Source organism: Hakea prostrata, chromosome 2 (genome assembly GCF_041222555.1).
Source record: "Hakea prostrata isolate BN-2017 chromosome 2, UWA_Hpros_2, whole genome shotgun sequence".
Classification (NCBI taxonomy): Eukaryota; Viridiplantae; Streptophyta; class Magnoliopsida; order Proteales; family Proteaceae; genus Hakea; species Hakea prostrata.
In genome coordinates, this window is record NC_142601.1 from 9129907 (window position 1) to 9142408 (window position 12502).

General features: G+C 38.0%; 1 protein-coding gene across 2 annotated transcripts in view; it reads right to left on the bottom strand.

The window, feature by feature from the left end:
• The window catches only part of LOC149023643 (ARM repeat superfamily protein), a 121965-nt gene that overhangs the window by 25416 nt on the left and 84047 nt on the right, over window positions 1-12502 (bottom strand). Inside the window, exons 17-29 of one of the 2 annotated variants that reach the window (XM_089144185.1) lie at window positions 11404-11540; window positions 8230-8347; window positions 7755-7877; window positions 7456-7658; window positions 7195-7342; window positions 6968-7108; window positions 6784-6870; window positions 5116-5499; window positions 4996-5028; window positions 4837-4904; window positions 4709-4760; window positions 643-729; window positions 544-572 (exon numbers count right to left, since the gene is read on the bottom strand). In XM_089144185.1, coding sequence (XP_089000311.1) covers window positions 544-572; window positions 643-729; window positions 4709-4760; window positions 4837-4904; window positions 4996-5028; window positions 5116-5499; window positions 6784-6870; window positions 6968-7108; window positions 7195-7342; window positions 7456-7658; window positions 7755-7877; window positions 8230-8347; window positions 11404-11540 — 1610 coding nt within the window. Of the gene's footprint in view, window positions 1-543; window positions 573-642; window positions 730-4708; window positions 4761-4836; window positions 4905-4995; window positions 5500-6783; window positions 6871-6967; window positions 7109-7194; window positions 7343-7455; window positions 7659-7754; window positions 7878-8229; window positions 8348-11403; window positions 11541-12502 lie in introns of both variants that reach the window. The other variant, XM_089144184.1, reaches the window with a different exon arrangement.

The window sequence follows — 12502 nt, forward strand, 5'->3', positions numbered from 1 at the left end:
ACTGCATACACTTGCTCCTCCAAGGCCGCAGTAGTGGTATCTCCTCTAGCGGTGGAAAAGTACCTGAAAATTTCCGAACCTGCTGCACATGCTAATTCTTTGCATGGATGTAGCAGGTTTTAATTTTTCTAATTTGCAAGAAACAGTCAATGAGACTTTAGCCAATTAAATGGGTCAACTAGATCAGTCCAGTTTGCAATTCCATTACATTGTGTGTTTGTGTGTGTATGTGTGTGTGTGTAGAGAGAGACTAAGGAGTTCAACTAGATCAATCCAGTTTTGCAATCCATTCTTCTAGAGTTATGCTAGTTGACAAAAGACAGAAATGAGAAAGAATCATAACTTGGTATGCATAATTTTTGTTAACCCAAAAAAGGACAGAATCATGAAAATCCTGTGACCAAATTTGAAGAACCACGGTATGCTGAACGACAAAAAACCAGTGACAATTCTAAAAACAGCTATGAATGAGAAAAACTGAAGAATCACTCTTGAGTGCATCTAATAGATAGAAAAGAATAATAAAGTGAATCAACTACTCACCAGTGTTGCGAAGAAAATTTGTCTGAATCCTGCTCCAATAAGACATCTCCGTAAGCAAATCGTTAAATTGCTCAATATATGAGATAATTTTACTCATACCTTATCACAAAAAGATGCACTGCTAATAGTTTCCCAACTCTCATTGGATAGGCATAGTAGTTCAATCTCTCCGCTGTCATAAGTAATCTTTCAAATCCACCAATAACATATGAATTTGGATGGTCAAGAAGAAAATTCCATCCATGAAAAAAAAAAAAGGAGCCATATCAGATACTAGAAGTATATATAAACAAATATAAATAATCAGATCCATGAAAGAAATGCAAGTCAAGAATGATAAAACAGCAAGATGTTAAGTCAGGGAAAGTAAGAACAATGTGATTTCTTACAACCTAAAAAGATATCACCAAATGCAATACAAGGATCATGTGTGTGGTAGCTTTATTCAACAACAAATAAGCCTTATAAAAACTAGGGGTCTGTAACATGTATCCAAGAAAGCCGAAGAAAATGAACAAGTGCAACAGGAGGAACGCAGCCATTCATCAATAAAAACAAGCAGCTTAGCATCATCCCAACTTAATAAGGTAGGCTAGAAGGATCCAGACAATGTGGAGTACCGAGAACTGAAGTCTACAAAAAAGGGTGTTGAGATTTGCGCAAGTTATGGAGATGCTGCCTCGGTGCGCAAGACTTGGAGCTGCTGCCTTGGTGCACAAGTTTTGGAGCTACAACCTGGAGTTTCCTTTTAGAATACTTTCTATTGTAGTTACTTTCTATTTTAGTTGCTTTCTATTTTGGTTACTTTCAATTTTTCTTATTGCTTGTTGACAAGTAATCTCCCTAGGATAGTTTCTTTTTTAGTAGATTTGGGAGATTCTATGCAATAGTAATTTTCTTTTTGCTATAACTCAGTTTAGGAAACTTTCCTAAACTGAGACTTGATTTTATGTTATAAATAAAGTACTTGGGGAGAGCCAAAATACACATGCGAGCTCTCTCCCTCTTCTCTTCTTCTCCTTTTTCTTCTTCAGACTTCTTCTATTCTTTTTCTTCTGTTTAAATTTCTTTCAGCCCCTAGGCTGATAACAGGTGCTGAAATTTTAACAAAGGGGACAGAAGAGATGGGGACAAGAAGCATTGGAAAAGAGACGAAAAATGAAAATGAAGATGTGAACAATGAAAGAAGAAAGATAAGAAAATGAAGGGTGAAAGATGAAGATAAGAGGAAAGAAGCAAAGCCGAGCAACTAAGAAGAATCTCGACTGAATGCAGTCTGTTACATTAAACTTTGCCATAATAGTCTCTAGCTAAGGCAAAACAACTTCAACTCAAAATGGGGTTGCCATCATGTACTTGAGGTAGCACATCCCTAATGTTCACTATGCAAGTGCCTCCTTGGTTTTGGGGTGACATCGTTATTACCACAGCTTATCTAATTAAACGAATGCCTTCGCAAGTTTTGAACTAGGGCTTCCCCCTTGAAGTTCTTTTAGGGACAACAGCCTTTAATGTCCAACCTAATGTTTTTGGTTGTGTTGCCTTTGCCCAAAACCACCATGTCCATGGAAAGTTGGATCTACGTGGGTAACGGTGTATCTTCTTGGGTTACGTTGCTACCAGAAGGATTATGAGAGCATCATTTCTTTTTGGTGGGTCTACAGATGTTGTGTTGTAGGAATAAGTTCCTTTCTTTACCCCTACACCTCTTCAAGAGGAGCGTCTTAGTGAAGAGGTCTTGATCTTGATACCTCCTTTGGATATTTCTCTTGAGATTCTTGCAAATTATCCTTCTTTAGAAGATGGAGTGACTAGATAGGAACAGTTGGTGGATGATGTGCAGGGGGCAACTATACCTCTAAAGACTTATCAACGAAAGCAACAAGAACCCCCTTCTATGCCGAGCCAGTTGAAAGCTTCAGCCCCTAGACCTGAAGTACCAGTTTCTCCAGGTGAGCCTATCTCTAACCCTTCTTTTGACACTACTTTGGACCTACCACTTGCATAAAGAAAACAATCATGAACTTTAACCAAGCATCTTATTTCCAATTATTTCCAGTTATGTTTCATATTAGTCCCTATCCTCATAGTTTTCAAAGTTTTGTTTCCTCTTTGTCTTCAAGTTTTGTTCCTAACACTTGGCAGAAGGCATTATCTCACTCAAACTAGAAGGATGCAATGGATGAGGAAATGCGAGCTCTGGAGAAAGACAAAAAGTGGAAGCTAGTGACTTTGCCTCATGAAAGTAAACTATTGGGTGCAAATTGGTGTTTGTTATCAAGCACAAGATAGATGGGATCATTGAGAGGTACAAGGCAAGATTGGTAGCCAAAGGCTTCACTCAGAATCATGGGATTGACTACTAGGAGACATCTGCCCCTGCTGCAAAGATGAACACAGTTCGGGTTGTCCTTCCAAGTTGCAGTGAACAGGGGGTGGAGTATATGGAGGTGCCACCAAGGTATTCCACTACTAACAGTCTGAGAGTCATGGGAAAGTGTGCAATTTGAAGAGGGCATTATATGGGCTGAAGCAATCTCCAAGAGTATGGTTCGAAAGGTTCCATAAAGCCATAATCTCTAATGGCTACAAGCAGAGTGATGCAGACCACACTTTCTTTATCAAAAGAGATGGTTGCACACTATGGTACTTCTAGCATATGTAGATGATATTGTAATAACAAGCAGTAGTGAGGATAAAATTTCAGCTTTGAAGACTATTTTCGGAACTAAGTTGGAGATTAAAGATAGGGAAAACTCAGATATTTCATGGGTCTAGAGTTTGCATATCCGGCCAATTGTGCGTCTCCAGAGAAAGTGTACTTTGGATCTATTAAAGGAAATGGGGATGTTAGGGTCTAAGACAACTAAAAAACTCCCGCTGAGCCTAATTTACATTTAAAGGCAAAATGAGAACCAGTTGATAGGACAAGGCATTAGAAGTTGGTCAAGAAGTTAAATCTATTTGTCACACACTAGACTAGATATCACATTTCCAGTTAGTCTTGTTAGTCAGTACATGCATTATCACTATCCCTCACATCTGGATGCAGTATCATGGATCCTAAGATATTTGAAGGCTATTCTAGGGAAAGGCTTTTTGATTTCAGCTCATAGACACCTTAAAGTTGAGGTGTACACAGATGCACCCTAAGCAGGACATCCAAATGACAGGAGATTTACCTCTGGCTACTGTGCATATGGAATAGGCAATTTAGTAGCATGGAGGAGAAAGAATTAGGCAATAGTTGCGAGATCTGGTTCTGAGGCATTAGCTCAAGGTATTTGTGAAGTACTTTGGTTGAAGGGGATATTTCAGAAGCTTGGGACAGATTTAAAGCCGCTTATACAGCTTATTCGGACTGCAAGTGAGCAATCAGCATAGCTCATAATCCAGTACAGGATGACAACACCAAGCATGTGGAGATCGACAAGCACTTCATCAAGGAAAAGATTGAGGCTAATTCAGATTACTCTTTGTTACATTCTATCGGTGGGCTGAGGTGCTTATGCAGAGCTTAAATTTCAACATGTTCAGTAATATCATTGGCATGTTAGGCATAATAAATATCTACGCTCCAACTTGAGGGGGAGTGTTATAAGCAAGATTTAGTAGCTTGTAAATTTAGGGTTTCCTTTTTGAGGATAGATCTGCTAGGATCTTGCTCATGATCTTTTATATTTTCTTGGAATGTTCCCCATACTGAGAAGATTTGATTTGTTCTATATTTGGAAAGTTATTAGTATAAATAAAGCTCTTGTTTTGTCCTTCAGGCACAAGTCGGGATTTTTAAAACAATTTATGAGTTTTCAAATTAAAATGTTGGACACTTCTTATACACTACATATAATTGTGCATCTCATATAATAATCACATCAGATATCAAACAGAATATATTGTATCCAGAATATCCAATTGCCTGTGACTGAATCTTGATAAATAGGCATTCCATTTTGATAACTATAACAGGAGTTGTTAGGCTAAGGGTGAAATCCAGAAGGTTAATTTGTCATCTATTTTATAATGGGTATGGTCCTCTTTCTTTGTTGCTCCTCCATATTAATTTTTTTCACTATCTGCTGGGACCCAAAAAGAAAAGAAGAAAAGAAGACAAAGTTAAGAAACCTCAGATGTTGTGCACTAGGTCCACACTGCAGCAACTTACCTTATGATTATTGTTCTGAGAGTCAAACCCACTGACAGTACCTGAATAGAAACTGCAAGAATGCCAAGATAACATGTAAGCCGAAACTTGAATGTTAAGGGGTGGACCCTCAAATAACTAGCACTCACCATTTTTCAAATGGAGACCATAATTTGATACGCTGTCCAACTAGCTCCTCATTCCTACCTCCATTTCCCTACAATGTATCATAACCATAGCCTGTCAAGGACTAAATTGAGCAAGTTAAACTATTTTTTTAGCAACAAAGGGATGCATCGTAATCATACCTCAGAAATACAATGCTTCTCCAAGTCAGTCTCCTGTAATTCAAAAGTATCCGTAATGACATTAACAATAGTTGTTCCCATCATTTTAACAAAAAGAACTACACTTAAAAAATGCACTACCCGAGTTGAGAGATGCAACACAGTGGCAGAGCTACAAGATGGTAAAAACTGGTCCTGTTCCAAGTTTGGTTCCGTGTTCTGTTCCCTGTTCTCAGGTGATACTCTTCTATTCTCATTCACAACCAATGTCTCATTGTTCATCACAGACTTGGAAGCAGCAGTAGAAAGTGCCTGTTTACTTTTCGTCACAGTACCGACTTTTTGTTTCTTCACTGTATGGGATTTGATTCCATGGCAAGTGTTCTTTTTTCCCGTCTTTGCCCTGCATCTTAATGAACCAGCCTGCTCATTTGATAGCATGCTCTTTGCATTGTGCTTCGTAACGTCTTCTCGCAGATTATCCCCTTGAAATTTTTTACCTCCCTTAGCAAGTGAACTTGAAGGCTGAATAATGAGACAGAACACTGTTAGAACCAAAAATAATAAGGAATATTGTAAAGAATTCCACGAAGACATTTAGTAAAGAATATCCTCAAGGTCACACCAACTTATCCAAATGGTAAAATATATTAAAAAAAAAATTATGTAGGTGCAAGGACAAGTAGACAACTATGCACATGACTAATCTAGACCACCCATGGTGGGAGATCTCGTCGAGATATCTCTTTTTTTCAAATTAGCGAGACGAGATGGAGATCGAGAGAAGAGAGTTGGGATATCTCACTCGAGATCTTGCCATATCTAGGCCATATCTCACTATATCTCTCCCTGGATCTCGTCATATCTCACTCGAACTCTCAATTTTTGCCCCTTTTTTACGGATTTCAGTTGGATTTTCACTTGCAACTACTCTTAGCACATCTACAACATCGAAAGAAAATCAATCATTCTATGCTTGTCTTATGAACTTATGATTTAATTACTTATATAGAACTTCTAATGATTGTATAATTTTATAATTATATTCTTGAAAATTGAGATTGTGATACTCATATGGATGGAATTTTGATGACATTTAGGTTATTTAATGCATTTGATACACTTGCTTTTCATTTATATGCTTTAAAAGTTCTATGTTACATGTTGTATAATCTTGCATTCCCCAATCCTACAACATGCCGGTTTCACACTATGGGTAGCCTTAGAAATCCTACTTAGGGTTGTTTTTGGACAAATCCAAGGCCACCAATGTGTCTAAAAGGCCTTAAATAGACTAAATAAAAAGTTTCAACTCAATTGGGACCCTAAAACCCACCAAGATGGGCAACGAGTTGACGCAAAAAAATTGCATATCTCGACCAAAGTGGTCGAGATCTCAGTTTTTCAAGGTGGCGAGATGTCACTCAAAAGCAAGATCTTCTACCATGAGACCACCTCCTCTAATCAACAATCAAAAAGGACAACATATCAACCCACATGGCAAAATAGGTGTCTATTGAGGTTTGGACTTTGGAGAAGTACATATCACATGACCCTTTTTGACAATAATAATGAAATTAAAAACATAATAATAGCAACCCCAAGCCATATACATAACTTGACCAACTAAAAGGCTTTCTTAGAGACCCTATCCATCAGCTGGTAATTTTACCAAATATTTGTAATATCCATAACAGTCCTTAAAAAATAGAAAAGATCATTTCGATCCTGGAAAATATTCTTTTGAAGACATGAGAAGAGCAAAAGAAAGCAAAATTGAAAGTATAAAACAGGCTATGCCAAAGATACCTGATCAATATGGGATTCAAAAGTAAAAAGGAGCCTTCCAATGAAGTTCTCATCCAAAGTATATCCATTAAGACAGTCTAAGTTGCCCTGTACATAAGCAATGAAATTAACAAGCTTTTAGACTATCTGCAACTGCCTGACATTCATATAGGCTTTTGCATAATATCTGTGATAGATTACTCACCTCCAGACTTCTACAACCAGATCTCATTCTATAAAATGATGATGGTAGAAAAATATGTCCATGAGTATGTGATGGAAGCATGCAGTCACGAGTTAATGCTTTAATGATAAGCATACCGATGTCTGCTAGCATATGCAACTTCTGCACCATAACGAACAAAAATATTGCTAAAAAATCAAGCAAAGGCTCAAGAAGTGAATCTGTTTTGGAAGATCCAATGCACTTACAGGAGTTTTAGAAACATCCACAGCATCCTCAGCCTTCTTAACCACTTGAAAAACACTTCTTATATATGACACAGTATCATTGACAGCATTCTTACAACCATCAATTAAACTGGCATTGACTAATGTCTGTAACATGGCGACAAGTGGGCTGCAAAAAGAGCTCAGAATGTTGATAAAAGAGAATATAGTTCTATTCAACTTATTCACTTAAAACGTTAAATAATCTAAATAAACATTCTTGACAACAGAAAAATGTATGACCTGCAAAATTGAGCATATATTTCCTCATCTTGACAGTTTACTGAAGGGAACTCCAAGCTATGAGCAAGTACATGGATTAAGAATACGACGACATATTCTGGATAATTTGCCATCGTTTCTCCTTCTCGATCCTGCTTAGAAGTCTGGCGGATTTGAGCCTTCAGACCATACTCTCTGACAAACTCAGCCATATATTTCAAGGACTATAACAGACACCCAAGTAAATCAGTCAAAAAGCCATGAAACCCATTTGTAACAGCAACACAGGTAAATGAGCTAAGAACAGTTCCGTGTCTCACATTTTCATGGCAATCTGAACCAGCTAGAGCAAAAGCACAGGCATATCTGCTAGGAATAGCATGTTCTTTCAAGAGCTTAAATACTTTATCTAGAAAACGTTTACGTACATGAGACGAAGGATCCTGGAATGGTAAAAGAGAGGTTTAAGTGGCACAGCTAAATCTCAAAAAGGTTACAGAACGAGCTCTAAATAGGTAAAGGAAAACAGTTAAGTTTCACATACTACAACAACAAAAAAAGCTGTAATGGAGTCTGGATTAAGAGACTGAAATTTAAATTGGAACAAAAAAAAAAAGACAGGATACCAGGAGTCTTTAAAAAGAAAAAGAATTTCAGAATATTGCTAGGAGAACTACCAATTATCTGAAAAGGACACTTAGATGCTCATGGGACTCATAAAATGGCCCTGTTCATTGATTTATCTAAATCACTCGGATACCGAAGACCAATCTATAGTCTACATCGATGACATACCCTAGCCTTCAGAACTGCCAAGTGAAAAATCTGTGGTGGTATATGGAGATCCCATCTTTTAGCCAGCTTAAGAAGAGACTTTGCCGCAGCTAATCGGATGTGAGCCTTGTCATTTACACTGCAAATTGAAATTACAACCAAACATTGTAAAGTTTTATCTATTTATTTGCATAAGGAGCCATGAATCAGTAGAAGTGCACTCTACAGTCATTTAGAGCAAAGTAAAATTGTAGAAAAAAGTTTAAACATCATTCATAAAAGATCAGCAAAAGAATCCCTGCACCATCTATGGGGAAGTGGGGATCCTTTCCCAATTCCCTGACAATATCGATCTGTAATTGACGAAACTCATTTCCACACCCAACTGGAGTAGCATGGGGGATTTCCCCCACAAGTAGCACAAGAAACCCTCACCCATAAGATCACTCAAAATCAACAATGCATTGAAAAGACAATATTTGCAATCTTCACCTTACATAGAGTGAAGACGATACCAAAGGAGAGAAAATAGAACCCCCTCTCTCTTATCTCCACTTCCTCCTCAACTTCCACATCCTTCTTTCTTGCCCACCCTTCTCCTTCAGCTCCTTCCCTACTCCAACACCCACCAAAAGAATAACAATAATAAAAATAAAAATCCCATCTTCTTCACGAGGTCTCTACAAATAGGAACAGAAAACAGACAGTTTGATGAAACTAATGTCTTGAAGTCAAGCCTTGTTTTCTACTTCCTTGGGTCTATAGGCACCTTGCAGGGTGAGGAGTGCCACCAGACTCCAAGGCAACTCTTTGACAACTATGGGTTTGCATATGTTTCTCCCCGAAGTATCACTAGTTTATTAATCCGTTGATACAAAAAGGGATGCAGATTTCGGACCAACCAGCCACAAACCAATTATGGTCAAAATTAAATAAACCGATAATCTTCCCAGGCATCTCAAGATGGTGGTTTCGAGGCCAAAAATGGTTACATCTGACTTTTAGTATATAAACTTATTGTTATGGTAAAATCAAACCCTAAATAGAAAAAGAACCTCAACCCCCCCCCCTCTTGAGAATAAAAATTGAACATTTATGGAAATGGTACTTTCCAACTTTCTAATATTGCGATTTTCATCAAATTTAAAAATTTCATACACCATGATATGGTAAAAGATTGCTAAAACAAAAGGCATCGTAAAATATTCATTTGTCTTAATGTCTAAAAAAATTCATACAGACCAAATAAGATTGACCGATTAGCTGGAAACATTGGTCTCCTTTAGCAGATGAGTTGGCTAGACAAGTGATGTAAAGTAAACCCAGGACAACCAAATGAGGTCCAAAGGGATCCTAGCACCTTACGGCCCTACCAGCAACCCCAGTAAATGTGTCCAAGTATAGGGGTATTTGATAACTTTACCCGTTTTCATGGTGTCTAGGTCTAGGATCCATCAAGTCCAGTTTGATGTTTGGACCCTAGATCTTTTTCTGTTTTTTTTCTTCCCCCCCCCCCCCCCTCCTTATTTGAGTCCAACTTTTGCAAGTTTTTGAAGAGTTTTCCTTTGAGTTGGATTCCTAGTTAGTGAAAGAGTCCAGTAGAGTTGTCCTAGTCCTTGCAAGGAACCAACATCTACTCCTAGTATTTGAATTGAAGTCTTCTAGAGTAAGTTATGAAGGTTCTTTGTGCAAGTTAAAGTCCTAGCCAATTAGTAGTTTGAGTCAGAATCGGTTAGTCAGTTCGGTTTTACAACTGAGCCCTTTCATGATTTATTTTTAGAGGCTATAAATAAAGCCTTCTTGCTCTATAATTAACAAATTGAAATTGATGAATAAAATTTGGAGTTTGAAGACAAGGTTGTGGGGTTCTCGGGAGGGCCACGGCGGTTTTGAGGGTCCATTTTCTTCAACTTCACCCATTGTTCTTCAATTTCCAGCAATAACATAAGTCCAGCAGCAGCCTACCATCTCCAAGTAACAGCAACCCCAGCCCCTTCCTTATCTCTTCCCCACTTATCTAGTCCATCCGCAAGCCTCCACTCCATTCCAGTGATAGCAGCCCACACCCTCCCCTTGAAACTCCATCAAAGCTATCCCTCAGCCCCTCCTTTCACCCCTCGTCGGACCGCAAGCTTCCCAAGACCATAGTCCTACTCCTAGAATCTCCAATAAGCCTTCCTCCTGTCAGGTTTCATAATTTTCTGCAATTCATCTTCAACCCTAGAAACCTGAAACCCTAGTTTTATTAAAAATCCTATAACTCCAAAATTCCTCAACCTAACATCAAACCCTTTTAGGATTACCATCTCCCTCTCCCATTCTATCTCTCCCTAACCCTACTTGACTTTTCTAAGGCTCCTAACACAAGTAGGATACCTCAAAAAAAGCCTAAACCTATTAGGGGTAACCAGAAATTATAAAACATTAACAACAGGCCTTCCAGTAGCATAGCCAAAACTTTGCAGCCTCATTCCCTATTCCCAACTTGAAAAACCAATTCTGGAATTGCATGAAAAATAATCCCAGACTTAATCCCCGGTCTGAAACCTATTCATCCGCAAAATCCTGAAACCTAATCTTAGACTTAATCCCCCGGTCTGAAATATACTTAGCATAGTGTTATGCCCTAGAACCCAAATTCCTTCAGTCGTCAACCTGGCCGAAACCTCCAGGACCTAACCCTAGCCGTCACCAACCATAATTCCTCCACAAGCTTCTACAGCCAAGAAAACTGCTAGTTCACAGAGAGAGGATCCTGGAGTGAGCCCCATTCGAGGGCATAATCCTGAAACTCTAAATCCTAGAATTTGATTCACATCAACAAGGGCTTGTGAAGCCTCATCTTCTGGTTCGGATTGGCATATCATTAAGCTTTTCATCAGCTCTGATTTATTAACCATGAGAACTAAATTTTTAACACTCCATGCAGAGTGAGACATGTCACTTACGCTTGCCAAGAATGACAAATTTTCCACATCCTTTTTAACTTTCCCATGCTAAGCGAATAGAAGTCTTCATCTTTTGTGGGTCTCAATTGGTTAAGTGCATGTATGCATGATTTAAATTCAATGTCATGATTACTAACTGCACTAATTAATAACAAGCAAATAGCTGAAATTGGAACAAAAACAAATATTAAATAGCTAATGTTGAAAATTAAAGCCCTCATATTGCACTTTAATATAGAAATCATACCTTGGTATTGTACCATTTGCTATCTCACTCTCCTGTAGCATCTTTAACAAAATGTCCAATAATTCTCCAATATGATGACTGGCAGGAGTTCCTTGATGTGGTAAAAAGCGTTTGACAAGTGTTTTCAGCCCATATATCTGCAGGTTACAGAAAATTAGACCAGAAGTAGCCCAGAAGAGCATCATTTTAAGGATAGCTCAAATGCATAAGTGGTATAAGTAAAAAGCTTACATAATCAGTACCAACAGGCTTTACTTTTGCATGCTAATACATAGTCACTCTGAAGTCCAACCTCAATCATGCCTTTAAAATTTAAATGAGAGCTACTGATTTTTTTCTTGAAGTTTTAAAAGCTTGGCCCTTATGATAAAAAAGTTCATATATACAGATGACAGGAGAATGCTCTTCCTGTTTCAAATGGCCATTATTTTCCTAAAAGTTCAAAGAGGTATTATCTTATCCTAGAGGTCAATGCAACTAGGCAACCTAAAGCATTGGAGGTGTGCCTGGCAACAAAGCACGGCATCCTGAAAGTTATCAAGTCAAGGGGTGAGACAACCAAACACTTAAATGTTGTGTAGCTTTTTTACTTAACTTATTGCTTTTTTCTTCTTTTCTAGTTCCTATATTCTTATGTGTATGTTTTTCACACACTGCAAGACCTGAATCAATTACATAAGACAATCAGAAAGACATTTTACTTTGCATTCCATTTCTTATACTTTCATAGGCTTGGAAGCTTTACTTCTGTAGGTGCTGCTACATGAATCAACCTAACAAAATGAAATCAAAATAAGAATCGTGAAACCCTCAATTTTGACACTTTTGAGCCTCAAGCTTCTACTCCTACCCTTGCTCTTGCTCAACATGATGTGAAACCCAATTTTAGGATTTTATGATGATTTCCCTAAAATTAAGGGCTGCTCAGAATCTTCCAGCATAGAAGTCTTAATATTATAGGATGTTTAGAATGGAATTTAGGGTTCACAAAGGTTTGGTAGGGGTCTGGATTTGGCCAGGCTTAGGGTAAAATGGGGAGAGGGTTTTAAACATGAAAACTTGCCATATTACTACTTTCATATTTGGATTTAACAACAAG